This window comes from Schistocerca piceifrons, chromosome 3 (genome assembly GCF_021461385.2).
Source record: "Schistocerca piceifrons isolate TAMUIC-IGC-003096 chromosome 3, iqSchPice1.1, whole genome shotgun sequence".
In the NCBI taxonomy this organism is placed as follows: Eukaryota; Metazoa; Arthropoda; class Insecta; order Orthoptera; family Acrididae; genus Schistocerca; species Schistocerca piceifrons.
In genome coordinates, this window is record NC_060140.1 from 928628923 (window position 1) to 928653992 (window position 25070).

The following is a 25070-nucleotide window of genomic DNA, read 5'->3' on the forward strand; positions in this document are numbered from 1 at the left end:
AAAAGGAATAGACCAGTATGTAATGAACAGAGTATCATGTGTACAGCAAGCTGGTCTGTGGCCTCAGCTGGTACCACTCCTGAGGTTACCAGAGACAGCAAATCTTTTTGAGATGGTGTAGGAATGGACATTTTAGGACCTTTTAGCCAGATACCACCAACAAAATAATCGTTACATTCTGACTACATAAAATGTAATAGTCACCCAAACAGCTGCACACAATTTTTTTTTCGAAAACACATTAACCAGGTTTCGAAAGTTCTAAGACTATCTTCACCAGAATGGTAAATGTTACCTAGAAAAATTATATAAGGTATAGATAACAATATTATGAAAAGGAAAGTTGCAGGGTCGCAGATAGGCACAACAAAAAAAAACTCTCACAGTTAAAGCTTTCAGTCATTAAGGCCTTCATCAACAACAGACAACGGACGCGTGCGCATGCAGTCTCAGGTAACTGAAACCACACTGCAAGCAGTAGCACCAGTGCATGACAGGAGTGACGACTGGGTGGGTTAAGGAGGAGGTATAGTATGGTGGGGGTGGTGGACAGTGAAGTGCTGCAGGTTAGACGGAGAGCAGGGGAAAGATGGGAAGGAGAGAGAGAGAAAAAAAAAATGGGTGTGATGATGAAATGACGGCTGTGTAGTACTGGAATGAGTAGATGGAGGGGGCTGGATGGCTCAGGACAGCGATTAACAAAGGTTGAGGCCAGGAGGATTACGGGAACATAAAATGTACTGCTAGCAATGTTCCCACCTGCATGATTCAGAAAAGCTGGTGTTGGTGGGAAGGATCCATATGGCACAGGCTGTAAAGCAGTCATTGAAATGAAGGATACCATGTCTGGCAGTGTGTTCAGCAACAGGGAAGTCCACCTATTTCTTGGCCACAGTTTGTCAGTGGCCATTATGCGGACAGACAGCTTGTGGGTTGTCATGCCTACATAGAATGCAGCACAGTGGTTGCAGCTTAGCTTGTAAATCACTTGATTGGTTTCACAGGTAGCCCTGCTTTTGATGGGATAGGTGATGTTAGTGACCTGACTGCAGTAGGTGGTGGTGGTGGTGGTGGTGGTGGGAGGATGTATGGAGAAAGTCTTGCATCTAGGTCTCTTACTGGGGTATGAGCCATGAGATAAGGGATTGGGAGCAGGGATTGTGCGAGGTTGGACGAGTATATTGTGTAGGTTTGGTGGACAGTGAAATACCACTGTGTTAGGGGTGGGAAGCACAGTGGGCAGGACATTTCTCATTTCAGGGCATGACGAGACGTAAACAAAACCCTGGCGGAAAATGTAATTCAGTTGCTCCAGTCCTGGGCGGTACTGAGTTACAAGGGGAATGCTACTCTGTGGCTGGACAGTGAGACTTTGGGAGATGGTGGGAGACTGGAAAGATAAGGCATGGGAGATTTGTTTTTGTACCTGCTTGGGAGGATAATTACACTCAGTGAAGGCTTCAGCGAAACCCTCAGTATATTTCCAGAGGGACTGCTCGTCACTGCATATAAGATGACCACAGTGGTTATGCTGTACAGAAAGGACTTCTTGGTATGGAAGTGGTGGCAGCTGTCGAAGTGGAGGTATTGCTGGTGGTTAGTAGGTTTGATATGGATGGAGGTGCTGATGTAGCCATCTTTGAAGGTGGCTTGTTGGGTTGAGTAGGGACCAGGTGTAACAAATGGGGGAGAAGTAGTTGAAGTTCTGGAGGAATGTTGATAGGGTGTCCTCACCTTTGATCCAGATAGCAAAGATGACATCAATGAATATGAACCAGGTGAGAGGTTTAGGATTTTGGGTTTTTAAGAAGGATTCCTCTCGATGGTCCATGAATAGGTTGGCATAGGATGCTGCCATGCGGGTGCCCATAGCCATACCCCGGATTTGTCTGTAGGTAATGCCTTCAAAGGAGAAAGAATTGTAGGTGAAGATATAGCTGGTCATAGCAACTAGGAAGTAGGTTGTTGGTTTGTAATACGTCGGGCGTTGCTTTACTTTAACCTCTTACTGTTTTGTGATGGCTTCATATTGGAGAAGTTGCTAAAGTTCAGGCAAAATCTTTTACTAGCCGTAACTCTGTAACTAAACATTTGCTGACCTATGTTTATATGAATTTTTTTCTGTAGTTTTCCTTGTAGAATAACAAAAAATATTTGCATTTCTTTGTGAATCACCCTGTGTATTTTTCTAAGTAACTTACCATTCTGACAAAGTTGGTCTTAGAACTATCAGAACACGGTTAATGGGTTTTTTAAAGAAGTTGTGTGCATCCAACTGGCTGACTTACATTTTAAATATTGCATACACAGTTGCTGGGCGCACAGCCACAAAACGTGGTGTGTGTGTGTGTGTGTGTGTGTGTGTGTGTGTGTGTGTGTGTGTGTGTGTGGGGTGGGGGTGGGGGGGGGGGGGGGCGTTGTTCTGACTATTGCAAATGTCATGGCGAATAGCTGCTTGCTTAAGTTTAGTGTCCCTGAAACTATAATCTGAGATCAAGTTACAAGCTGCTTATCAGGCATTAGGTATTTATGTCACTTATCACGGGTGTGAAAACTAAGAACTAGCCTTTTGCACCCTTAAGCTAATGGTAGAATGGAGTGTGTACGTGATACTATTGATAGGATGCTGAGTTACTATGTCAACAGCACCGTAGTAATTGGGATGCTTATTTACAATTTTTCACTGCAGTGAATAATTCTGTAACGCACACCAGCACTGGGCTTTCTCCATATAAGGTAGTGCATGGCAGGAAGAGGTCATCATCTTTCGATATAGTGAAACCAAACATCAGGAGGAACAGAGAGCCGGTGTGGAATTTTTGCGAAGACTTTAAGGAAAGTATGAAAACATGTACGAAAAGTGCACATCAAAGACCTGGAGCACTAGGAAGATGTAGGGAAATATGGGGAAGACAGACTGGCAGGGTACAGAATGGGGCAGTGGGTGTTGCTATTATGCCCATACACCCGAAAGTGTAGCACCAAGAAGTTCATTACATGTTACCAGGTGCAGTCAAGTAATGACAGCTTCCTTTCCCCAAGCTGCTGCATGCCAGGGGTGGAGATCAGGGCAACAATTGCAACTGCACAGCCGTGGGTTGCTGATCGACAGGACAACTTACAACTTGTGAAATAGTGGAGCAGACATTCCACCTCCAGCCACTGTTACAGAACCCACCATGATGAACCGAATTCTGCCACTGTTGGACTGACCAGATAAGCCATTAGGGGTATTCTCAGCATGAGACCTGACCTATCTCAATATTTTATAACCTGACATCACCTCTCTAAACCAACTTATAGCTCACCATGATGGGTGTATTCATGCAGAACAGATGCTGAAGCACACACAGCAATACTGGGAGAACCAAAGCCATAATACAATGACCTAGAGCATGAGAATATCTGACATTTTAATAGTTTTGAATCCGTTCTGCTGAGTCTTCATTTACCTGAAGCGAAGAGCGACCCACCTCTGTGACCCCTGTACAGCAGCAGAACGGACCACCTTTCAAGAGCAGGATAGTGAAGTGAGAAATTAGACAGTCTGTTCAGAGGGTAAGACTTTTCCTGTGTTAGGGCCATGTGTATCTAAGACTTAAGGAGATTCTACAGATGACCTTCCCAATTTTTCGTATGTTCTGAGTGATGGAGCTTTAGCTGTAGTACGCTGCTTTCAGCATTTTTTTGTGTGGTGATTAATAAGGGAATTTGGTTTACAGCACTTTTAGGAGCTGTCAATAGTATGTGGATTAGCAGGGAACTGTAACCGTTTTACTATGTTTTACATAATTTTGCAAATGACCTTTGAAGAAAATTTACTCTTAAATAGATATTGACAGATATCAAATAAGAGCAAAAAGAATGGTCTTATTTGCCTGTTAGTTGATAAATAGTCACTTAAGGAAATTGCACATCACATGTAAATGCTAAGCCTGTGGGCTAATGTTGTGAGCTTAACATGCAGCCAAAGAACTTTGTGATTTAAACTGACCAGACGTAGCAAAAAATGTTTTTCAGCTAATAAAGTATTAGCTGCATATTGTGGCACGCAGATATTAATAGCCTGACATTAAGAGTCAATATTGTTTCTTTGCACACGATTCGTTAGGTTGCCTCAAAAAATCCATGGAAAGAGTTGTCGGGATTCCTCAATATAGAGAAATGGAGAGGTAAGGCTCACTCATCGGAACTCAAGACAAACATGTTAAAATCTTTAAGCTGTAAAATGGCAATTAACCCTCCACCAAACACTTTAGTACGATTTGCTGAGTATCCATGTAGATGTGAATCTGGTGGTGTATGTGAGTATCTTCTGTGTGCTAGCACAAATGACATTTCTGTGCACAATTTAAGACAATCAGGCATGATGTAACATATTCATATACATCTGCTGTGCCCCATTGGTTGGGCCACATGTTGAAACCATGAAGTGTTCCTTAAGAATTTAGCTGTAAAAAGTATAATTCTGTGTACTATATGCTGACTGTGAAAATATTCTAATATTAAGAAACAAAGGTAGTGATTATAGCAATTGAGAAACTTTAAGATGTTCGCAAAAACATGTTTAATAGAGTTCTATAGTATGGCAGTGAAAGTGATTCAGATTCACGCATGAGAACAGTGTAAACAGCACAACCCCGTTAAAGAATGATTTTTTTAAAGTTGTTGATATTGCAAAAATTAAGGTAATTTAGCTGATATAGTACCACCTATTCCCTTCATGTCGACTTTTATACCATGTTCGAACATTTCAGCGTCCTATGAATGACAATGCCATGGAAGAAGGAACAGAATATGCTGAAACTTCGGCAGCAGTCATTTAACTTTCCTATTTTCTACCTTTTCTTATATTCTTCCAAACAGACTGCTTACTTATCCCACAACAACTATGAATTAAATGGATTTCTGTAAATCTGTTTATAAATATAGTAATAAAAAAACTTCAGCTATAGTGCTGCACAATACAACACTTACAACTAAACAAAAAATTACTTAGAACTGGTAAAATCATTATACTGTATGTACTATAAGCACTTCACTGTCTCCAAAATTGAAAGTCAACAGGCATAAAGATAATATTAAATGTTTCCTGGCAGATTAAAACTGTGTGCTGGACCAGGACACGAAGCTGGAACCTCTGTAAGGTCAACCACTCCTAAGGCGTCTAGTACTGATGGAAAACAAAGATGCAGAGAAAAGTGTCCATACTTGAGACACCACGATGCAGACAGGGCTGTTTAAACAAGAGCCAATAGCTACCTAACTTACTACAATGATGTGATATCTGGCTTTAAATACTCTTTTCCTGGACAGCACATCAGCAGTGTGTGTGTGTGTGTGTGTGTGTGTGTGTGTGTGTGTGTGTGTTCCATCTGTATCACGGATCCTGACAGGATGAGTTTTGTTACTTACAGGTTAGCTTTGCTGGCGAAATATGATGTGCTGCTTGCCCGAGGAACCCCCCCCCCCCTCCCCCCCACTGTCGCTCTTGATAGGTTGCAGCCATGACTGATAGAATATGTAGACATATGGGACCTTCCTCTGGTAAATTGCCTAGCCAACTGGCTGCAAACTGTCATCTTTTACTTGCTGGGTAGGCATCTAAGTGTGGCTTCCCAGGCTACATGTCCACTGCCTTCCTGTCTATATACTGTGTGTGCTAAGCAAGCCCTGGGCTTCCATCTTCATGACAACAGTCATCCAGAAGAGCCACATGGGGTCCCACTGCCCCCCCCCCCCCCCACCCTTCTGCGCTGTCAGGAGGGGTAACTGGCTTGACCCACACTACACAAGCTGTTTCAGTGCCGTGTCTAGTATTTCTCTCTGACACCTGGACAAGCAGACTGATCTATTCCTGAGCACCAGAGAAGACAATACTGATTTTAGCAAACACATTAATCACATGTTATTTCAGAACCCACATTTCTCTGGCACCTTTGGGCATAAGACAAACACACAGCAGTTCTTGGAGCTTGTCCTCTAACACATTTTAACTTCACTGCCTCACCTGTCCGACTTTGACTCCCACTGTCTACCTGACCCAAGGTATATCTCATATCTAAACACGACTCACAAGGAATGCTAGTCCCAGAAGATATGCAGGAGAACTTTTGTGAAGTTTGGAAGACGAGAAAAGTCCTGGTGGAAGTAGTTCTGTGAAGGCAGGTCTTTAATCGTGCTTGGACAACTCAGTTGGCAGTGCACTTATCCAAGAAAGGCAAAGGTCTCAGGTTCAGATCCAGGTCTGGCATATGGTTTTGATCTGCTAGAAAGTTTCACATCAGCACACATTCCTCTGCAATGTGAAAATTCATTATGGATAATATTATACACCATATCTACTTTGCAACAACTTACCTGGATAAATTGTAGGATCCCCACCAGTTGCTAAGGGTGTTGACGCAGCTGCATGAGTTGATGCAGATGCAAAATATGCCACACCATTATGGAAAGTATACGGCATACCATTCTGGCAAAGGATTGCATTGCCATGTACAGCTGGAGGGGATGCAACCTCATATGAACGACCAAAGGGCTAAAAAAGGGTATTGAAATGATTAATTTTTCCCTTTAATAACAAATTCCAATGCAAAGCATACAAATCCATTAACATTAAATGAGAAACAAAATACAGAGGATAAAAGTAAACAAACAGAAGATGAGAGAAACTTATCTTGAATTCTAAATGTAACAGGTGTTTTTAAAAAATTAGGGTGAATTTTAAAGTTTTATTTGGTTCTGCGTTGTGAGGAGTAAATGAGTTCTTGTTGTTATATAGTGTCACATTATAAAATACGCACAGCTCTTAATCTGTAATTGAAACAGTAATTTGTAAGTCCGACTGGGAAATCTACATACTACTTATTGTCATCTTCAGTCTGAAACTAGTTTGGAGCAGCTCTCCATGCCAGTCTATGCCGTGCAAGCCTTTTCATCTCCATGTAACTACTGCAGCCTTGCATCCACATGAACCAACTCAACTCTACTCAAGCCTTTGTCTTCCTCTACAATTTTAACCCACAACATTGACAAGACCTTGGTAATTCAGGCTGTTTCCTATCAACCAATCCTTTCTAAGTAAAGTTGTGCCATAAATTTATTTTTCCCCACTTTGATTCAGTATTTCCTCACTTGTTATTCGATCTATCATCTAATCTTCAGAGTTCTTTTATAACACCACACTTCAGAAGCTACTGTTATCTTCTCGTCCGAATTGCCAATCGTCCACATATCACTTCCATACAAGACATTCCAGACATACCTTCTGGAAAGGACTTCCTACTACTAAAATTTGTATTATTAAATGCTAACAAATTCATCTTTTTCCAGAAATGATTCATTTTACACCCCTTTTACATCAGCAATCAGTTATTTTGGTGTCTAAATAGCAGAACTTTTCCACTATTTTCGTAGTCCGATTTCCAAATCTAATTCCCAGCATAGACTGATTTATTTTGACTACATTCCATTACTCTCATTTAACTCTTGCTGATGTTCATCTTACAACCTCTTTAAGATCCTGTCCATTCTGTTCAACTGCTCTTCCAAGAGCTAAGCCATCTAAAAATCACAATGTCGTCAGGAAACCTCCAAGTTTTCATTACTTCTCCAAATTTGTCCTTTGTTTCCGTCACAGCTTCCCCAAGGCACGGATTAAACATCAGGGATAGGCTGTAACATTGTCTTACTCCTCCCTTAGTTATTGTTTCCCTTTTATGCCATTCCACTCTTGTAACTGCAGTCTGCTTTCTGTACAAGTTGTAAATAACCATACAGTACCTGTATGTTACTCTGCTATCTTCACAATTTCGAGGAATACAGTCCAGTCCACACTCTCCAACCCTTTCACTAAATCTACAAATGCTATGAACATTGGTTTGTCTTTCTTCAACCTACATTCTAGGATAAATCGTATGATCAGTATTGCCTCACATATACCTATATTTCTCCAGAACTCTAAATTTCCCTTCCCTGAGATCAGCTTCTACCAGGTTTTCCACTCTTCAATAAATAATTCATGCCAATATTTTGTGATCATGGCTCATTAAGCAAATGGTTCAGTAGTATTCACATATCAGACCCTGCAGTCTTCTTTAAGTCTGAAGGTAATTCCACCTGCCTCATACCTTGCACACGGTAGAATAACTTTGTTGTGGCTAGTTTTCTCAAGGATCTACAAAATTCTGAGGGAATGTTGTATACTCCAGGGCCTTGTTCACACTTAGGTCTTTTCAGTGTTCTGTTAAACTCTTCTCACAATACCGTATCTCCTCTCACGTCCTCATGTACTACTTCTTTACTGTAACACTGCAATTAAGTTTTTTCCTCACATATATTCCTAGGGCCCATTTAAGCCACAAATGACACAAGCCTCAGTATCTATACAGACACAAAGACATAACATACATCTATATGAGACACATCACAATAGTGGCCTCTAGGGGCTCCAAACTGAAAGAGGCATCTTGGTGGTGGTGGTGGTGGTGGTGGTGGTGGTGGTGGTGGGGGGGGGGGGGGGGGGGGGGCGGGAGAAGGGCAAGAGTTGTATACAATGCATATCCCAATTATTAGCAAAAACAGAGACAGGTCAAAGCATATCAGGGAAAGTATGGAAGAGGGGCAGGAGTGGAGTGGGGGCAAATATTAAGTTGATCATGTGGAAAAATGCTCTTTTTAACAGCCCTGTGTATTCCTCCACCTTTCAGCTTTCCCTTCTTGGCTTAGTATTTGTTTGCCTTCTAAGCTCTTGATATTCACACAGTTGCTTATCTTTTCTCGAAAAGTCTCTTCTCTTATAGGCAGAACCTGCCTTTACCCTACAGTCAAGCTTTTGTAACATGATTCCAGACAGTTGTAGTAGGTTGGGAGCGCCAATTTTGTGTGTCCATCTCAACCGAACATGTAATGCAATGCAATTTTTTAAATGTCTGAATGGCAATGACTAAGTGCTGTCACAGCTCTGTATTTAGCTACTGTTTTTGGCTACAGTCATTTGGGCTTAGCAGTTGAAAGCTGGCAACAGTGCTGTGACCTGTCAGGGATCTTCTTAAGCCGATTCAACTATAGCTATATGTGCTGCCACAGCCTTGCATTTGTCCTATAGCCATTCCTGCTTAGCCATTTTGTACTTTCTGCCAATCTCATTTTTTAGATACTTCATTCCTTTTTGCCTGTTTCACTCAGTTCATTTTTATATTTCTTCCTTTCATCAACTAAATTCAGTATCATCTGTGATATGAAAGAATTTGTACTACACCCGGTCTTTTTACCTACTTGATCCTCTATTGCCTTCACTGTTTCATCTCTCAAAGCTGCCTAGTCATTCCCTACTGTAATCCTTTCCTGCATTTCAGACCAACACCTACAGCTCTCTCTGAAACATTCGGTAACTTCTGTTTCCTTCTATTTTTCCAGGTACCATCATCTTCATTTCCCACCTTTTTGAAATTTCTTCACCTTAATCTACAGTTCAAAACCAACAGATTATAGCCCGAGTCCATATCTCCTACCAGAAATGTCTTACGATTTATATAATTGTACCAGATTTTAATCAATCTGGAATCTTCCAGTGTCCCCAGGTATCTTCCACATATGCAGCACCTTTCACAATTCTTAGACTATGTGTTACCCATGATTATACTACGCCAAGTGGAAAATTCTACTAGGTGGCTTCCTCTCATTCCTTTACCCCAGTCTATTCTCTCCTCCTTTTCCAAATACCAATTTACAATCACTCATCACAACTTTTGTCTCTTAACTACTTGAATAATTTCCTTTATCTCATCATACATTCTTTTAATCTCTTCGTCAACTGCAGAGCTAGTGGGGATATAAACTTTTACTACCAAGGAGAGTAACAAAAAGAAAATTCACTATTAGCAGTTCTGGATTTTCACCTTCTGCAGGTAAGTTCTGGCCACACAGCTTATTTTCAAGAAAATGATGACTGGGATATTGTAGAATATAATGAATTAAGGAATGCTAACAACCATCCAACAACAACAAAAACGACAGCAATGACTTGGGCTTGGAAAAGACAGCTGGTAGTACAGAGACTAACAGTTTGAAACATTTAGTGCAGTATCAATTTTCTGGAAAAATTAGTTTGTTAATCAGAGGAGGAACCAAAACGTAGTCTCAATACATAGCAATACATTCATTACAAATTCTGAAAATTTCATCTTGTAATTGAACATACCTGTTTTTTTATAGCAGGTGCGATGTTTAGTTTTCTTTCTTTCAGCACGATGCCGTCGGCCTGAGGAAAGAATAATTGATACATTCAACCAAACACACATTAAGTAAAATTATCAGCAGTATCAATGTAAAGATATGTTTTTCAGCACAAGTAGTCATTCTTGCACAGTACAAGTTCGCTAACATTAATGTGGGGCTGCACAAGTCTTGTGACGTCACTTGCTGTTATTTCATAATGACGAGCCATTGCCTCACATGAAACACACAGTTCTGCAATAGTCCAGAAACATGCTATTAACAGCTGAATCAATAAGCTGTAAGAACACTCTACATCACAAGCAGAGCTTGGAAGACATTGTATTTGTCATTTTCAGTTGAAACCCATATTTGTGGGTTTTATATTATAACATACACCCTACGAATCTCTGTTGTTTCTAATCACCGACACATTGAAAATCTCTCGAAAATTCATCAGTACTGGTACGTTTTGTTGTAATAAAGTTATGCAAAAGTGTTTAAAGAATTTTAATAATTAATTGTTTCATTTTATAACTCACATATTAAAAAAGTATGCCTTTTAAGGCAACAGTACACAGAAAATTCATAAAAAATACAGTTCTTGATAGGAATTGTTATAATTGTCATTTAACAACATATCGGTGATTAAAAGTGGCGAAGTGTGGCACTTTTTGTAGGGAAGGCTGAGAATTACAAATTTCGATAAAAGAAAAATCTTACAACAAAAATTTGTAAAATAGAAAAACTGCAAAAGTAACTTGGATACCTATTTCTACTAAGATTGAAACTACTACAGAAACTGTTTGTGAACTAGAAACGGTGGATATTATAGCGGCGGTAGTGCTGAAAGCGCTTTCAGCACTACCGCCGCTATAATATCCACCGTTTCTAGTTCACAAACAGCTCCTTTCACCTTTTAAACTACTACAGAAACTGTTATAAATAAATGCATAAAAATAGTAAACAGCCACACAATAATAAAAAGATAACCCGTAACTCATTGCTACTTCCTTTTCATAAATTAATTCTATCCTCCTGTCCTTTTTCTAGTGTAAACATATAACAAGATACGAACTCCAGGAGTTTGGTTGAAGATTTTGCAGTTCCCTTCTCTACAGCCAAAATCGCCAAGTTTGTCAGTCTGTCATTTGTCATTGTGTTGTGAAGGCATGTTTTAATGGGTTTGAATGTACTCATGTTACTTTTGCAAGATGCAGTGGTTCCTGGAATTTTAAGAACCAACAAAAGTAAATTCACACCTTCAGAGAACGTTTTTTAATCTATTGTTAATTATGGCTATCAGGAGGTCCTGAGGCTTTGGACATTTATCTTGACTGCTGTAAATAAATAAGTTCCCCTTTCAGTTTATCAGTGTCAAAGAATGGATGTATTTTAAGTTGCTTTTCAACTTCATGTATCAAATTGTTTGGCCTACTATAACCTGAGAACTTTTTCTGATTTAAAAGTTCTGTAAACTCTAGAATGAGATTTTCACTCTGCAGCGGAGTGTGCGCTGATATGAAACTTCCTGGCAGATTAAAACTGTGTGCTGGACTGAGACTCTAACTTGGGACCTTTGCCTTTCGCGGGCAAGTGGTAGAGCATTTGCCCGCGAAAGGCAAAGGTCCCGAGTTCCAGTCTCGGTCCGGCACACAGTTTTAATCTGCCAGGAAGTTTCTGTAAACTCTGTTTCCTGAAAGACCTAGTATCTAGTTTCCATGTTTACTACCACTGTTTCAATTATTCTGAATGATGGCCTTCTCAAATTCTGAATACTTGCCTCTGTTCTGTTAAAATTAATTTTAGACGCTCTTGCTGAATTTATAAGGCGCTCAGCTTCCACCATGCATTTCAGAATAATTTCCTCACATCTTATTCTATCAAAAGCCATAATGCAGGTTTCAATATCAAGCTTACAGCGTCCTATGTCCACAGTTCTACTTTGAAAGATGTCAAAAAAGAAAATGTTGGAAAATTGAATTCCACAGCTGCAGTACAACAGAAAAGTTTGATCATCCAGTATACTATTTAGCCCAAATGCCTGTTGTAAAGAATTATCATCCCACCCTTCACTGTTTACCACATCATTAAATGCTGTTCTCAGGTCTATATGGTGAAGAATACCAGTTTGTACAGCTCATGAATGAAAATTCAACGTTGTTTCACACAAAATTTTTAGTTTAAATCCCCTTTCCCTCAGAAGTTCACTTCTTTTACTGGAACTGCTAAAAAATGTGTGAAATCCTGCTAGACTTTACACTTATTTTTACTTGTGTAAAATTTTTTTTTTTTTTTTTACAAGCACAGAGGAGGACTAGATTCAACTGATGTGCGTAGCAGTGGATAAAGACATCATGAGGATATGCTTGTTCAACAACAGAATGGACATCATAATTTTTCCTGTTACAACACTGCAACCATCGTATGTTTGCGATACTAATTTCTTTTTACCAATAGTCCAATTGCATAGCACTTGCAACAAAAACAGTTGCCTTATGCATTCCCATCTTTGAATACTTCATAAAACCCTACAAATCTCTTATTTCTCCCGATTCATTATCTGGGAAACAAAAAATTACACTCATTTGACTTCTAGTTGAGACATCCATTGTTTTGTCGCCTTATACTGACATAAAAGGACTATTTTTAACTTTGCATGAAATTTTAACTCACTCTGTCAGAGAAAGTGTTTTAAATACTCCATAGGATGCTAAATGATCTTACATGTATGGTTCTTCTTCTGCCAAGAAATTCAAAGGCTGTAAATAGTTTCCTTTATTTACTGATACCTACGTCATGACCTCCAAGAGCTAACTCTTGACGTAGTAAAAAGCAGATAGTCCACGTAAGTCTCTTCATTGTACTTCTGTTTTGATCAACCTTCTCATTATGTTTCAAAGCTCAAATGTGTGTTGGTGGTGAAAGACAATGGTCAATTCTTACTGTACCTAGCTGATTGTATTTTACAGCTTCTGTGATGTGTGAAATGGAACTCTCATGTTCTTTAGTTTTCGAAAGGATATTTTGAAGACACTATTTGCCTACTCCTCACTTTCACCATTCCAAATCATCATCATTACCCATTCCAAATAGTACACAGTAAAAACAAAACATTTGTTCCTTACAATGCAGCCACTTAATCAACGTTTTGAATTTTACCATTGTGTTTGGTAATGCCTTACATATTTTTCATAAGATTGCTTAATACACAGACTTGGTGTCTGCTTTCGTTCTTCCACCAGGGGTTTATCTTCCAAAGAAAAACCCGAGAACAATGCAGGGTTTTCAATTAAAAAATTCAGTGGATCTCATGATAAAGGCATTCATGGCAGTTTCAGGTAGTCAGCAACATCTCTCGTTACAAGACAATGATTTAAATAATGACAACCTACATTTTCCTTTCAACAACACAATTACAAGACAAATTGACAATGACACCCCACTTATCACAGGACACACCAAAATATACTTCACCAATCAGTTAATCAAGTCTACTACTACTACATTTTAACTACAAAATTCGTGTTTCAAGTTTCACTATCAGCACGTCTAGTACTGCTGATATGAAAACCGACAGACACGCTATGGAACTATCAACGTTTGAAATAAATAAGGCTACTAAATTTTAATCTGAGGAACAATGAAAACACATAGGGAATAGCCTATCACCCTGCAACAGCATCCAATGATGCATTTATATTAATTTTCTATGAATTATGAATGTCTTCTTGTTCTTTGCTTTTAACCAAACACTTAAATGAAGAGTTAATGCTTCTCTTTCTGCCCGGCTTGCTGTTAGCGCTATCTGTTAGGGAACTGCAGAATGACTTGTCATTCCACTTAGGTGTGTATCCACCTGCTGGCCAGAAATGGGTTGGTTGCTTTGTTTGTTTGTTTGTTTGTTTGTTTAGAGGCAGGAGAAACGACCAAACAACAAGGTCGTCGGTCCCTTGGTAATAATAAAACAATGCCACGAGTGTGAGAATAAAATGGGCAAAACAGAAAGCACAATACAGTAAGAAAGGAAAAGCCACAACAACGAAGGGAAGGCAACGAACACTAAAAGGAACAAGAGAGGATAAGAAAACAGACGCCAGAAACAGAAGAGAGTAAAACATGAAGCAGATTACAGTGGCTGGCCAATTACGCGAATAAAAACGGAAAGCTAGTCTGCAATACATTAAAAACCTCCACCCTAAAAGCACCAGAGTGTAGGACACAGAGCGACAAAGGACATGCGCTAAAACCTACACAGAAGTATAAAACCCACTCTCACGGATAACACAAAACTAAAGCTGCTGTGGAGGCATTGTCACCCAACACCACAGGCAGGGTGCTGGGGAAGTTAAAAGTCTGCCGCAGAGCAGCTAAAAGTGGGCAGTCCAGCAAGAGGTGGACGACTGTCATTTGGGAGCCACAGCGACACTGAGGTGGGTCCACGCGACGGAGTAGGTAACCATGCGTCAGCCACGTATGGCCAATGCAGAGCTGGCAGATTCCCTATGAGAAGCCTGCATGGAAGACTTCCACACATTCATAGTCTCCTTAATGACATGCATGCTGTTATGTCATTCCATCTCCCAAAGCTGGAAAACCCAGCAGTGTAAGACAGAACACAGATCAGCTTCAGAGATGCCTATCTCCAGAAGAAGATTCCGCATCAACTGTTTGGCCAGCCTCTCAGCAAGTTGCCAGGGATTCCGACGTGTCCTGGGGTCCATACAAACACCACAGAACGGCGGGACTGTTCCTGGGCATAGAAGGACTCCTGAATGGACGCTACCAGAGGGTGGCGAGGGTAGCACTACTCGATAGCTTGTAGGCTGCTCAGTAAGTCAGTACACAGGAGAAATGACTTGCCAGGGCATGAGCGGATATATTCAAGAGCACGAGATATGGCCGCCAGATCCACAGTGAAAACAATGGAGCCAACTGGCATGGAGTGCAGCTCAATATGTCCTCCAGGAGCATATGCGAAGCCTACATGACTATCAGCCATCGGTGAAAACTACTTCACAGCCCTGGAACACGTCAAGAATCGAGAGGAAGTGACAATGGAGAGCAGCAGGGTAAACTGAGTCCTTAGGGCCATGCAAAAGGTCCAGACAAAGCTGCAGCTGAGGTGTACACCATGGAGGCATACGTGAACGGACCGCAAGTAGAGGGGGTAAAGGTAAGGATTCCAGTTCAGAGAGAACGGACCGCACGCGAACCGCAATCATTAGCCCCAATCTGGGCCACTGATGCCAGAGATGGAATGCAGTGGGCGGGAAAAGGAGACGGTAATTCAGATGCTCAGGGGAACTATGCATGTGTGCTGCGTAACAGGCAAGCAGTTGTGCACGTCTGATCTGCAGTGAAGGGACACCAGCCTCCACCAGTACGCTGGTCGAAGGACTCATCCTAAAAGCTCCTGTCGCTAATCAAACCTCACAGTGGTGCACAGGGTCGAAAAAATGCAATGCTGAAGGTGCTGCCGAACTGTATACCACACTCCCATAGTCAATTCGGGATTGGACAAGCACTCTGTACAGCTGCAGCAGCATACAGCAATCATCACCCCAATTGGTGCTGCTCAGGCAACAAAGGACATTAAGGTGCTGCCAGCACTTCTGCTTAAGCTAACGAAGATGAGGGAGCCAAGTCAATCGAGTGATGAAAACCATTCCTAGGAAATAATATGTCTCCACTACAGTCAGTGGATCATCATTAAGGTGAAGTGCGTGTTCCAGATGAATGGTACAACGCCAACAGAAATGCATGACACACGACTCTGCGGCTGAAAACAAAGCCGTTGGCTACAGCCCATGACTGCACCTTGTGGATGGCTCCCTGGAGGCGCTGCTCAGCAACAACAGTACTGGAGCAGCAGTATGAAATGCAGAAGTCGTCTGCATACAGAAAAGGTGAGACGGAGGCCACGACAGCTGCTGCTAGACCGTTAATGGCCAATAAAAATAGACACTCAATACAGAGCCCTGCGGGACTCCATTCTCCTGGATATGGATGGGACTATGGGAGTCACCAACTTGGACATGGAATGTACGGAGCAACAGGAAGTTTTGGATAAAAATCGGGAGTGGTCCCCAGAAACCCCACACATGCAATGTGGCAATGCTATGATGTCACCAAGTCATGTAGTATGCTTTACGCAAGTCAAAACAGACGGCAATCAGGTGTTGCCATCTGGAAAATGCTGTTCGGATGGCATACTCCATGGACACAAGATTATCAATGGTAGAGCGACCCTGGGCAAGCCACATGACTCCAGGACCCAACCCAACTGCCGGCATACCATATGTTCCAGCAGCTTACAAAGAACGTTTGTGAGACTGATGGGCCGATAGCAATCCACATCAAGTGGGTTTTTACCGGGATTGAGCACCGGAATGAGGATGCTCTCCCCCCCATTGTGATGGAAAGATGCCATCGCACCGGATCCGGTTGAAGATGATGAGACGATGTCGCTTGTAGTCAGATGGGAGATGTTTGATCATCTGGCTGTGGATGCGATCAGGCCCAGGAGCTGTGTCGGGGCAATGTGCAAGGGCACTGAGGAACTCCCACTCTAAATGGAGCATTATAGGATTCACTGCAGTGTGTAGTGAATGAGAGGATGTTCCCTTCCAGCCTCCGTTTGAGTGTGCAAAAAAGCTGGAGGGGGGGAGGGGGAGGGGGGAGGGGGTAACTCTCCGACGCAGAGGCTCAGGTAAAATGCTCGGCAATCGTGGTGTTTGCGTCGATACGTAACTCGCCATTTATGGTAACACGGGGGCCAGCTGTTGGGGCCTGGTACCCGGAAAGAGGTCTGATCTTTGCCCAGACTTGGGAAGGTGCCGTGTGGCACCCAATGGTGGAGACCTATCTCTCCCAACACTCACTCTTCCGTTGTTTGATAAGGTAGAGAACACGGGCACAGAGCCGTTTAAAGGCTATGAGGAGTTCCAGGGAAGGGTGCCGCTTATGCCACTGTAGAGCTCGCCAACACTCCTCAATTGCTTCAGCGACTACCGGCGACCACCAAGGAACTGCCTTACATCTTGGGCACCCTAAAGAGCGAGGGATCGTGTTTTCTGCCCCAGAAACAATTGTGCTAGTCACCTGCTCAACCTAACATCGATACCCTGTGGGGGAGATTCAGTGGTGACAGCAGAGGTGAAAGTTCCACAGTTCCCCTTGTTCAAAGCCCATAAGGGCAGCCGTCCATGCGCCTGACGTTGGGCAGTGACAGGAAGATGTGGAAATGGTCACTACCACACAAGTTGTCATTTGCTCTCCAGTGGATAGATGGGAGATGTCCTGGGCTACAAATTGACAAATCAAAGGCCGAGTAACTACCATGAGCCACACTGAAATGTGTGGCAGGCCCAGTAATTAAGAGGCAAAGGTCGAATTGCCTTATTCTGACAGCCACAGCATCAAGTGGGGATTGAAGGGCCACATGTTCATTAAAGACCAAGTTTAGGACATTAACACAAACTCCACCTGACACTAAATTATAGTCACTACCGTTCCTGTAATACTCCTCATAGCCTCTGAGGGCAGGGGTCGGCATTGCTGGGAACCAGGTTTCCTGGAGTGCAACACAGACAGCAGGTGTGAAGCTTAACAGTTGCCGTAGCTCAGCCAGGCGGTGGAAAAAACAACTGCAATTCCACTGGAGGTTGATATTGTGAGACTGGGAAGGCATGGAACATTCAATGAGGCATTTCACACCTCACAGTCACCTGCTGCCACCGATTTATTGCCTGAGCAATCTGTATCCATGGTGTCTGAGGGTTTGGCGAGATCTAGGTCCTCAGCAGTCACCAAAATCTCCACCCTATCCTCAGCCGCAGAGCTTGTAGGTAGCGGTGGTGTGGGTGCCACCACTATTTCCTTGGTCTTAGTGGTTTTCTTTTTGGACTTCTCTCGCTGCTCCTTGGGTTTCCTTGCCAGGGAGGACTTCACGGGCTCAGTCTCCGGGACTGAGGAAGAGCATGAAGCCCTACGACCAGATGCTTTTGGGCTCTTCAGCCACTGGCGGGTGTCGTCTTTACCACTACAAGAAACCCGGGAAGGGAGTGAACCAAGGGACTCCTTCCTAGCGAGAGAAGCCGAAGAAGGCTTACACTTCTCCGGCTTAGAAGTGGGGATGGATGTCCTCGATGGTTGGGTTGGCGTTGCTCCTGAAGTAGGTGGTGCAGGAGTAACAGGGAGGGAAATGCCCCCCCACCATCAAGGGGACAGCTGAAGTCTTCCGGCTTTGAGAGGTGACCTCGGTTGGCGGAGCTGATGGTGCCAGAAATGTAGTAGCAGCAGTGTAAGACGATGTCATACACACAGGACACAGGCATTCAAAATTTCTCTTAGCCTCAGTGTAGGTCAGTCTGTCCAGGGTCTTTTACTCCATGATTTTCCTTCCTTTCTGGAGAATTCTGCCGTCAGGTGAGCAGGGTGAACGGTGCTCTCTGCAGTTGACACTGATGGGAAGCGGGCACATGGAGTATTGGGACGTGATAGGCATCAGCAATATTGGCACGTGATGCTGGACGTACAGTGGGAAGACATATTGCCGAACTTCCAGCACTTATAGTACCGCATTGGGAGAGGGATATAGGGCTTTACATCACTCCAGTAGATCATCACCTTGACCTTCTTGGGCAATGTATCGCCCTCAGAGGCCAAGATGAAGGCACCGGTGGCAACCTGATTATCCTTCAGAACCCGGTGGACACGCCCAACAAAATGTACACCTCACCACTCTAAATTGGTGCACAGCCTGTTGTTGGACTGCAAAAGAAGATCTCTGTGAAATATGATACCATGGACCATATTTAAGCTCTTATGGGGCGTGATGGTTACAGAAACATCCCCCAGCTTGTCACAAGCGAGTAACTCCTGTGACTGGGCAGAGGATGCTGTTTTTATCAGGACAGACCCAGATCATTTTGGACAAGCCCTCCACCGCCCCGAACTTGTCCTCTAAATTTGCAACAAAAAAACTGAAGCTGCATCATCATGCAAGATTCCCCAACAGCTCTCGAACATACAAGGTACTGGGGCGAATAAGATCCGCTGCCATCCTTAGCCTGACGTTCTTCCCATGGTGCGGCCAGGGAGGGGAACGTTTTGGGGTCTTACTTCTGTGCATTGAATTGAGCTCGTGATCACTTAGAGACTGCTGGTGTTTTACCACCAGTAAGAGATGGACTACGCTTCATCGCGTGTCATCTGCTCTGATGGCACCCACTCCGACCAGGGGGCCTCCCCACGGGCACCACCCAGCCGCAGCAAAGGCCACCAGGCAGAATGGCCATTGCCGGGAGGCCCGATGCCCCTTGGCATACATGGGTGTTAACGGCGCAGGCATCAGCAAAACAATCCCTGTGTGGTCAGGGGGGCTACAACCAACAGGGTACATGGCGGCCCCACCATATCAGACTGGCTACCATGCTGGATATCAGGTGCACAGAAGTCCATGGTCATCGTCAACACAGAAATCAACACTGCATAGTGCATGGTGGAAAACACTCCCAGGAAGGTGTCCTTGCCCAAGAGATGGAAAATGGGCAGGACTGCAATGCAACGACAAGAAAGTGGGCTAAAGATCTCAATGCACGATGGACACGATGCACTTTATAGGCCCCCTTCCCCAATTGGCTCACTCTTCAGGAAAATTTGGAAGTATGGAGGTCAAACCTCACAGGGTACCATCACATGATGGCCGTAATGTGTGAAACTCCTTTTAATCGCCTCGTACAACAGGCATGAATACCTCGGGCCACATCCACGCTGCAGAAACCGCCATCCACATGAAAGAAAGGGGCTTGCTATGCATGTTCGTGAAGTATGGAATTCAGAGCTGCTATCAGTTGCAGGATCAAAGCAGCTCAAAATCTCTTCATCCCAAGGAAAAGATGTTTTCAGGTGCAATCAATACCAACACATTACTTAAAATCAACAAGCTAAAAAAAGTTTGGACAAATTCCAAATTCGAAACTTAGCTTTACAGGGAAACATTCTGTTTGTGAGAACTGCAGTCATAAGGATCAAAGAAATATTACACTACATGCGGATAGTCTTCGCATAAAGTATGTCCTATTCTGAACAGTTTCGGAGACAGATTTAATGTACATCGTTATTAATTTTTGTATCATGCAATGCAGAAAAATAATTTTTGGAGCATAACTTTACATGATCATTCAACAGAGCGGTCTGAAATTAGTCTAGTCTGATATTTGCTTTTTCAGTGTGTATTAGTAGGAACAGTAAAACACTAAGTATACTCAGTACTTCTGCAGTGACAGCACGAGCAGTTGGTTATTTTTCATATTTTAGTGACACTTCTAACACAGGATGTATATGTGGAGAAGAAAAACTTCCTCTATTTTCCCCAGTTAAAAATACACTTTTTCTAGAAGTGAAAATAGACTTTTTCACCGTTAAGTGACAACACACTTTCCAAATGGTAAACAGCAGCCATCAGTTGTCATTTCCATTCTACTGAACCATGGTTGGTTGGTTGGTTGGTTGTTTGAGGTTAAAGGGACCGAACAGCAAGGTCATCAGTCCCTTGTTTCAAATAGACTCCATTCCGCTAACGGGACATCTCAGAAAAGTCAGAACAATAAAACGGAAAAAGGGGAAACGTAAAAGGGCAGTCACGTTGTCAATAGTAAAAACAAATGAGGGAAGTTGGCAAGAGAATGAACCCAACACTATGCTGAAGCAGCATAGGCAAGACCACCTGTGACTTAAAAGGTAGAACTGCTATAATGCAGAAAGTACGTATGGGAATAGAAAAACTAACCAAGCCTTAAAAAGAAGAGGTAGAAACAGAGTAAAAGGGAAAGAAAAGAGGATTCCGGTCAGGGAGGTGAATCGGGAATCTCTGAACACTGCCTACAGTGGGAGACACCCAAACACTCACCGCCCTGCCCCAACACCAGAGGGAAATTAAAAACTTTAAAACTGAGAATAAAAACCACTCTCCCGGAGGAAACCTAGAACCAGAGAGACCATCCGGGAATCGTCAGCCAACATCAAAGGTAAAGTGTGGGGGAGTCTGTACTTAGCACGCAGAGCCAAAAGAAGGGGGCATTCAACCAAAATGTGGGCCACTGACTGGAAGGCTCCACAACCACATAGCGGGGGTGGCTCATCACGCAAAAGGAAACCATGGGTCAGCCTGGTATGGCCAATGCGGAGACGACACAGTGTGGTCGAGTCCTTGCGGGAGAGGCGAAAGGAAGAACGCCATGGGCCTGGATTCACCTTAATGGCACAAAGTTTATTAGACAGTGGAGTAGCCTCCCAAGAATTGGCCCATGACTGTGCAAAGTGGGATTTGATGTGAAGCCGTAAATCCGCTGCAGGAGGGGTTACAGAAAACGGGGGGTAAGTAACTGCTCCCCCAGCCAAACGATCAGCGAGCTCATTACCCGGGATACCCACATGGCCCGGGACCCATAGGAAGTCAATGGAACAAGCAGCACGGTGAAGATCAGCGAGATGGTCATGGATGGCAGAGACCAAGGGATGGCGCGAAAAACACCGGTCAATAGCAAGAAGGCCACTCATCGAGTCCGTACATAACAAAACGCAAACGAGGTTTTGTTGGGATTGTTTAATAAAGGTAAGGGCCCGGGAAATTGCCATCAATTCCGCAGTAAACACCCCACATGAGGGTGGCAGTAGATGATTTTCCGTTCCAACAAAGGACGTGAAGGCATACCCAACATGATCAGCAGATTTAGAGCCATCAGTGTAAAAAACAACAGCATCCCGAAACTCCCATAAAATTTGGCGGAAAAAGGAACGGAACACCACCGGGGGGATGGAATCTTTCAGACCGCGGTGGAGATCCATCCGAATTCGAGGCCGAGGAACTAACCAAGGAGGGGTGGAGGGGAGGGAGCGAGGAAGACAGGACAAAGAAGGAAGCCGAAAATCACGGTTAAGAGACGCAAGGCGCAGTCCAACCGGTAAACCCGCCCGAGGGCGGGAGTCAGGCGGGCGACGTCCATGGTCTGGGAATAGGATAGAATAGGAAGGATGAGCGGGAGAAGAACGGATAGTAAGGGCATAAGACACCAGAAGCTGAGACCGCCGAACAGAAAGGGGGGGGGGATCCCAGCTTCAGCCAGGAGACTATCAACAGGGCTAGTAGGGAAGGCACCGGTGGCCAAACGGATTCCACGATGGTGGACCGGATCCAGCACGTGCAGCGTGGAAGGAGCAGCTGAACCATAAACTTGACAACCATAGTCCAAACGTGACAGAACTAGAGCACGATAAAGACGGAGGAGGAGAGAACGGTCCGCACCCCAAGAGGAGAGGGCAAGGAAGCGAAGGACATTGAGTTTACGGAAACATCCTACCTTCAGGAGTCTGATATGGGTCAGCCAAGTGAGCTTGTTGTCGAAAAGAAGACCTAGGAAACGAAACTGTGGAACCACAGGCAATCTTTGTGCAGCGAGATAGAGCTCTGGATCAGGGTGGACCGTAGTACGGTGACAGAAGTGGACCACCCGCGATTTTAAAGGAGAGAATTGAAACCCGTGTGAGAGGGTCCATGCAGAGGCACGCCGTATAGCCACCTGGAGCTGCCGTTCTGCAGATGGCATCGAGGAGGAACTAACCCAAATGCAGAAATCATCCACATACAGGGCAGGGGCGACCAAGGGACCGACAGAGGCCACAAGTCCATCGATAGCAATGAGGAAAAGAAGGACACTCAAGACAGAACCCTGTGGGATGCCCGTCTCCTGGGTCCGTGGAGAACTAAAAGCAGTACCAACTCGAACTCTGAATGACCGATGGATCAGGAACTGGCGGATAAAAATCGGGAGTGGGCCCCGAAGACCCCACTGATGAAGGGTTAGTAAGATGTGATGGCGCCAGGCCGTGTCATAGGCCTTGCGAAGGTCAAAAAACACTGCAACCAAATGGCGGCGCTGGGAAAAAGCCTGCCGAACTGCGGATTCCAAGCGAAGTAAATGATCGATTGGAGATCGTCCCTCTCGAAAGCCACACTGGTAAGGGGACAATAGATCCCGAGATTCGAGGACCCAAGTGAGCCGACGGGCTACCAGCCGTTCAAGTAACTTACAACCAACATTGGTCAAACTAATTGGCCGATACTGTCAACAGATAGGGGGTTCTGACCAGGCTTAAGGACAGGAACCACAATGCTATCCCTCCACTGAGAAGGGAAGTCACCCTGGAGCCAGATACGGTTAAACACCCGAAGAAGATGGTGCCGTTGTGGAGCACTGAGATGTTGAAGCAGCTGGTTATGAATGGAATCTGGGCCAGGGGCCGTATCATGAGAAGAAGATAGAGCAGAAAGAAATTCCCATTCAGTGAAAGGTTCGTTGTAAGATTCTGACTCACAAGTGGTGAAACATAAGGTGACAGCTTCAGCCTGCTGTTTTTGATGAAGGAAAGCAGCTGGATAGGAGGCCGACGCTGATGCCACTGCAAAATGGGTCGCAAGATGTTCTGCGAGAACTAATGGGTCCGTACAAATGCCATCTGGGAGGTGAAGGCCTGGGAGGGTGGACTGCCGATGGCAACCTTGGAGAGAGCGAAGTGTAGCCCATACCCGTGACAGAGGGACAGTGGAACCAAGGGAAGAAACGAATCGTTCCCAACATATCCGCTTGCTCTGTTTGATTAAATAACGGGCTTTAGCGCGAAGGCGCTTAAAGGTAGAAAGGCTGGCTACAGATGGGTTCCTCTTAAAGTGTTGCAAAGCTCGACGGCGATCACGGATGGCAATGGCAATGGCCGTACTCCACCACGGGACTTGCCGACGACGAAATTGTCCAGATGAGCGCGGGACAGCAAGGTTAGCAGCGCGAACAATCGCGTCAGACACGTCACGTAGGACGTCATCAATACAACCCGACAAAGAGGGAGAAAACTCGACCTGTGCAGTATATAGAGGCCAATCGGCGCGGTGGAAAGACCAACGAGGTAACCTCTCCATCGGGGAGCGGGAAGGGAGCGTGATAATCAACGGGAAATGGTCACTATCACAAAGGTCATCATGTGGCGACCAGTGTAATGAAGGGAGGAGAGAGGGAGAAGAAAGAGAAAGATCAATGGCAGAAAAGGTACCATGACCAGCACTGAAATGAGTAGGGGAGCCATCATTAAGAAGGCACAGGTCGTGGTCTGCAATAAATTGATCTATAAGAAGACCTCGTCTAGATGGAAAGGCACTGCCCCACAAAGGATGATGAGCATTAAAATCCCCAAGGAGGAGGAAGGGAGGAGGAAGTTGCTGAAGAAGGGTGGTTAAGGCAGCAGGTGTAAGAGTTCTGTCAGGAGGGAGATAAAGATTGCATACTGTGACTGCAGAGTCTAAGTGGACCCTAACAGCAACCGCTTCCAATGTAGTTTGGAGAGGAATCCACGTGCTAGCAATGTCTGTACGGACCAACGTACAAACGCCACCAGAAGCCCGCGAGGGTCCGACCTGATTTCGACAGAAAACACGGAACCCACGGAGGGTCGGTGAGTGAGCATCTGTAAAATGAGATTCCTGGAGAACCACACAAGCTGCTGAGTAGGACGAAAGAAGGGATTTCAATTCCAGAAGGTGACGATAGTAGCCATTACAATTCCATTGGAGAACCACAGAACGATGGTTTAAATGAGGGCTGAACACGCTAAATCCAGTCATACCGCCGGGTCCCCACCCGTCACCGACAAGGAGGGGGCGACATCCATAAACGACAGGTCATAATCCGGTTGTGAAGTCGGGAAAGGGACCTCCGGTGACACCAGAGGCTCTTTGTCCCGGGACTTATGTTTCTTCTTCTTTTCAGGCTGAGATCGAGGAGGGCTGTGTGGCATAATGG

At 44.2% G+C, this 25070-nt stretch overlaps 1 protein-coding gene across 5 annotated transcripts in view; it reads right to left on the minus strand.

The window, feature by feature from the left end:
* Positions 1-25070, minus strand: part of LOC124788269 (atrophin-1) — a 181767-nt gene that overhangs the window by 110617 nt on the left and 46080 nt on the right. For all 5 annotated transcript variants that reach the window (XM_047255477.1, XM_047255476.1, XM_047255478.1 and 2 more), the window contains 2 exons: positions 10202-10261; positions 6361-6538 (listed from right to left, as the gene is read on the minus strand). In XM_047255477.1, the coding sequence (XP_047111433.1) occupies positions 6361-6538; positions 10202-10261 (238 nt within the window). The remainder of the gene's footprint in view (positions 1-6360; positions 6539-10201; positions 10262-25070) is intronic.